At 47.0% G+C, this 5,756-nt stretch overlaps 1 protein-coding gene across 1 annotated transcript; it reads right to left on the bottom strand.

The window, feature by feature from the left end:
- Positions 1-4,266: 4,266 nt before the first annotated feature.
- LOC123500471 lies at positions 4,267-5,039 on the bottom strand. The gene is made up of 2 exons (XM_045249187.1): positions 4,410-5,039; positions 4,267-4,275 (listed from the first exon to the last, which is right to left on the bottom strand). Exons 1-2 carry the CDS (start codon positions 5,037-5,039, stop codon positions 4,267-4,269), a joined length of 639 nt encoding a protein of 212 aa, XP_045105122.1.
- Between the last annotated feature and the right edge of the window lie 717 nt (positions 5,040-5,756).

A 5,756-nucleotide genomic window follows, 5' to 3' on the forward strand; every position in this document is an offset into this window, starting at 1 on the left:
AATGGTTTCAGTGTTAATTCACAAACGTTTCGTCGCATAGTATCCATTAACAAGTTGTAGAGGAGCTTACTGTAATTCTCAAGGATGCTCTGATGATTCCAGTAATAGTTATAAAGACTTATGCATCATCAAATATATAAAGTCGCCCTGACATGCTGACTAATGATCTCTGTGAACGTTGAAAATGTTCATTGTGAGCTCAAAAAGTGTTTGTGAATTTGGGCCTTAAATGCACGAGTTGTTCTTGAGAACCTGGATGTCTTTGTCTTCTGTCTTTAAGAGGATCTAATAGAAGTTTGTGTGTGGTTTTGAAGAACGTTTTTACGATTCTGAAGATTGTTTGTGAAGGTTTCTGCAATAAATGGAAAAATATGAAAATGCGAAAAAATATATATATATAATCTCTGTGATTTTTTATAACAGTGGTGATGAGCGCAAAGTGTCAAAATACGAGTACACTACACACTATTCTCTCGTCATCGGCCGTCGCATACTCTTATCATATCACACAACAAGACATTACTGTAAAAGGACAATGTTTGAATATGTGATTTCATGAAACGTACAGAAAATTCTTGATTTCTTGTCCATCTTGATGACAAAATTCGCTGATGTTTTTTTAAGTGAAATTATTACTAATATAGATTGCCTCTTACAATGGACAGATACCTGGATATCATAAGCAGTATTTGGTTCCAGTCCAGTAATGGTGAAATCTTTAATATTGTCCTTGACATGAACAGTTTTTTTTTTTTTATTGGAAATCAGTGTGTGAATGCTCCATTGCAGTTCATATAGGCTTAGTTTCCCTTGGGTGGGGTCGTCGGCCCGGTGGGCTCCACTCCACGTGCAAGGAATAAGAGGTTGAATGTGTCACTGCCAGGCTGCTCACTCTGCCGGGCCCTGCAAAGATGGCATGAACTCACCCACAAGTTGATCACACTGCAAATGACAACATCCTCAAAGGTCTCATTCCATCCTCGGGCTCACAGTTTGCTGGATGGAAGTGAGAGAGGAGACTGAGTGTAATGGATATGAGATGTCTCCCGGGAATGCGTGTGTGTGATCGAGAGGCAAATGAGGAAATACGAAGGAAAACTTGAGTTGAAGAAGGAATTGACTGATGGATGGGAGCACGGAGTGTTAGGATGGCTTGCACATACTGTACGTAAAAGGGTGGAACAAGAGGAGCTGGTGAAGAGAATAACTTGATCGAATGTGAGAGGTGCAACGCTGAAAGGAATATTAAGAACGAGATGAATGGACAGTACAAAGGAAGAGTTACATGCAAAGAAATGTTTAAGGAGCCAAGAGGTACAATGCGAGGTGGAGTGTAGTTATGAATGGGTCGTGGTGTGGAGAAGCTCTGGAGTATGGCAGGACTTGATGCCGGACAGGGCCTGGTCTGTTATGGTGCATGTAATGGCACAGATCTGTATGCATTCTGTGATTCAATATTATGTACATATATGAACTATTGTAGCGCGTTTCTCACTGTTCCCTATTTATTATTGCATTGTGGGAGTGATCTGTTCCCGCTTCCCCGCTTGTGTCCCTCTGATGAGTCATGGGAAGTCTGTCTCCTGATGCACCCACGCTCCTGCTCTGTCTTCACTCCTGACGACCTGTATTCGACCCTCGCCTTTTACGTGACCTAGTACCTTCTACACTCTACAAAATTCAGCAAGTGTTTGTTGAAGGTTGTTTCGCTCCTTCAACTTACGAATGTCACCTAGTACATGCAGCACAGTCCCCTATTCTGAAACGCCTTGTTCACTCACCACGAGTACTTTCAAAGGCAAGACAGATGATTAGTCGAATTTTCAAAAATCTTGTTAATTTGTCACCAGGACTACAAAAACATCCTTAAAAACTCGTCCAACTTCAAGCAGAGCCTTTTGAATGTAGCGGAGGTGCGCCACAGATGAGTACCAGAATATGGTCCTGATTTCGACTAGTCCTGATGGAGAGACCCAGTGGTGCTTGTGTGACTGAGCCTCGTGCAAGTAGCTGTGGTTAGTAACAATCTGCCAACCTCCTTCTTGTAAGTGACGCAGAGACGGGGAGGAGTAAGGTATATGTTTTATGATTAGGCAACGTGTGTGTGTGTGTGTGTGTGTGTGTGTGTGTGTGTGTGTGTGTGTGTGTGTGTGTGTGTGTGTGTGTGTGTGTGTGTGTGTGTGTGTGTGTGTGTGTGTGTGTGTAACTGAAAAAAGCATCAAGAATAAAAGGTTGTTGTTGTTGTTGCGGTGGTGGTGGTGGTGGTGGTGGTGTCGCACCTTTTAAGTCTGCCAGAAGCGTCTGACGTGCCACCTTCACCGCCGTAAGTCTCACGCTGGCACAAATACGGAGCCTTACTTTCGGGGTTTGTGGTGAAGGAGGCTTCTCTGGTGAGGGAAGAGTCGGTGGCGACGCCCACGTTGTTGGCGAGGGTGGCGGTTATAGTGTAGTTTGTAAAAGGCAGCAGATCCAGGTCTCTTAACGCTATCTTTGCTTCCCCTCAGAGTTGACACCAGCACGCTCTGTGACGAGGGAATTCTTCAGTTCTTTACTCGATGGCTTGCACTGCCATTTTGTTACCATTATACTTCCTGCAATTGTCTTCTATGGTAGTGGTAGCTCTGCATTCCCTGGGATCACATTCCAGCTCTGTCAGCATAGCTTCAGGCTCTGCTGGGGTGAGAACACACGTCTCAGATAGTTATAGTGGACTTGCATCAAGAATACGTACAGAGTTGCATTCATCAAGGACATTCTTCTCTTAGACTGCCTGCAGAAGAGAGGAAGAAGGGAAAATAAATGGTCATTGTTACTATCATTTATGTTTTTTATCGATTTACTAATTTACTGTATTCAGTTTTTCTCTCTCTCTCTCTCTCTCTCTCTCTCTCTCTCTCTCTCTCTCTCTCTCTCTCTCTCTCTCTCTCTCTCTCTCTCTCTCTCTCTCTCTCTCTCTCTCTCTCTCTCTCTCTCTCTCTCTCTCTCTCTCTCTCTCTCTCTCTCTCTCTCTCTCTCTCTCTCTCTCTCTCTCTCTCTCTCTCTCTTTTATCGTTAAGAAAACAAATCAAAGTTTAATAATGTTGAGGAAAATTGTTTCGGTTTTCTTAAATTTTTACTTATTGATTGTTAAATTCAGTTTGTCATTTTATTTATTAATTTTATTTTTTGGGTGCTATACTGAAAGATATTCCAAGACAGCACGTAAAGAGAGAGAGAGAGAGAGAGAGAGAGAGAGAGAGAGAGAGAGAGAGAGAGAGAGAGAGAGATTAAATCTTCCAGTAAATGAGAGAAGTGGAAAAAAGATACATGGAATAGATAAATTTCAGCGTTAATGGAATGAGATGAGAAGAGATGAGCATAATTTCGCGACTCACCTTTAGCAAGAGTGACTGTAGAATTCCTTCCTATTATTTTGCCGGTGGTCTTATCTTGTGCCTCCAAAGTCACATTGGTGTTGGGAAGAACTTTCATTTTCTTGCCGGGTATCGGTTCGTGTATGTCTTCCCAGTTACTGAATGCAAAGGGAGACACACACGCCAGGGGTTGAGCCTGTTGGTGGATGTAGAGGAGAGTGAAGGGACGAAATGCTAGAATGCTATTGGAAGTTGCGGTGAAGTGGCTAATATTACTCCACTGTGAAGGAAAAACAGGTGAAAAGTTCAGTCTTTCTGTCCACCAAGCCGGCGATCCCACACGTGGAGGGCCAGCCACAATAACTCATCAGTCGAAGGTCTCTTGGTGAAGAGAAGTGCGGAAACCCGATGTTTGTCTGTCGTGTCTACTTAATCATGCTCAGAAGTCAAGTGACAAAGCACTCTCTTCCACTGTTTTTCCTGTCCCAATCCCCGTCCAACGCGCCCCTCATCCTCCCAGGTATTCTTAAATCTTGTGACCTGCGAAGAATCTCAGTTCCGGGTTTGGCAAAGTGTGGAGCAGATCAGAGGACAATACACAGTCAAAGTGAGCTCTGCATGTTCCTCGGCATCCGATCATGAAAACACGTCCAAACATTTGTAGTCACCAAGATTAGTATGGAGAAAAGGATGTCGAATATTTGGGAGTTTCTCTCTCTCTCTCTCTCTCTCTCTCTCTCTCTCTCTCTCTCTCTCTCTCTCTCTCTCTCTCTCTCTCTCTCTCTCTCTCTCTCTCTCTCTCTCTCTCTCTCTCTCTCTCTCTCTCTCTCTCTCTCTCTCTCTTTTTTTTATTTAAACATAGTACATATATTTACATATTCGGCTTAAAATTCCACGTTGAATATGGAATTATTTAAAAAGCCTAACAATAATTAAGATACATTAAGAATATTGTTTTTACATTAATAACTTTTACGTTAGCACCAGAGGAGTGGCCTGCGTTCCACGCCACCTGTGTGCTGTCACCTTGACCTGCTGGGTGGACATGTCCTCCACCTGGGGTGTGGTTGTGGTGAATGCGTTCCACATCCTTGAGGTCCGGGCACTGTATGTTCGTTGGTGCTGCCGTGTGTTGGAGAAGGGCACCTCCACAGTCTGCTCACTGGTGGCAGCAGCTCGCGTGGGCCTCTGGGCAGCGCGTAATGGAAGTCCCAGGCGTCGGAGGTGCGGTACTCCTTGCACCTGAGTTTTGTGGCACACCACCAGCGCTGCCACATCTCGTCGGTGCTCCAACGACGTGACGGGGGTGTGTGGCGGCAGGTCGTCCTGGTGTGCGTCGTATCCCGCCAGACGTAGAGCTCGTCGCTGCACCTTGTCAAGTCTCTGCATGTGGGTGGCGGCACTTGACATCCACGACAGGCAGCCGTACTCCAGGCACGGACGTATCTGCGCCTTGTATAGCGTGATGATGCCGTGTGGGTCAAGCGTTCCCGCCACCCTCCGCAGGGCAGAGACTCTTAGAGACGCCTGTCGGGTGACTGCACCTACATGGCCGTCGAAGCGCAGGCAGCGGTCCACCGTCACCCGTAAGACCTTGATGTGGTCCTGGAGAGACAGAGCCTTGCCTCCAAAGGACAGCTGCTCTGAGACCGCTCTGGAGGCTCCTGGCGACCGCGAGATCACCATCGCCTGCGTCTTCTCAGGTGCAAAGGAGACTTGCCACGTTTCTCCCCATTGCTCCACCAGCCGTAGCTGCTTGTTTAGCTGCCGGACAGCGCTCTGGCTATCAAGGCGGCACTAGGACCGGGAGAGGGTGCAGTCGTCCGCATATGCTTCCACTGTCGGTAGTTTTCGGAGCAGGTCGTCGATATAGATGTTCCACAGGATTGGGCCCAGCACTGAACCCTGTGGAACGGAGGCTTGAACTGGCGAGGGCTCTGACGATTTCCCATTGACGACCACATGAAGAGTCCTCCCACGTAGGTAGTCAAGTCAACCCTATCAAAGCAGTAGGGCTACCACAAGTGTCCAGGCCCTCGTCCAGGGCGTTTTCCCTGGATACCCTTGGCACGGAGCTTTTCAAGAAGTCCCGCGTGCCAGACCCTATCAAAGGCTCCAGCTATATCCAGGGCTACCACAAGCGTGTCCAGGCCCTCGTCCAGGGCGTTTTGCCAGTCTTTGGTGAGGAGCAGGAGTAGGTCGGAGGTGGACCGGCCTGGCCTGAAGCCAAACTGTCTCTCTGAGAGGAGATGGTTTTCACTCAGATGTTGACAGATGGCTCCAGCCACTATCCGCTCCAGCACCTTGCCCACCACAGAGAGCAGGGAGATCGGCCTGTAGTTGCTGGGTACAGACCGCGAGCTCTTCTTGTGGACCGGAACGACTCGTGCCTCTTTCCACATT

This window comes from Portunus trituberculatus, unplaced genomic scaffold (assembly GCF_017591435.1).
Source record: "Portunus trituberculatus isolate SZX2019 unplaced genomic scaffold, ASM1759143v1 PGA_scaffold_291__1_contigs__length_138591, whole genome shotgun sequence".
Lineage (NCBI taxonomy): Eukaryota > Metazoa > Arthropoda > Malacostraca > Decapoda > Portunidae > Portunus > Portunus trituberculatus.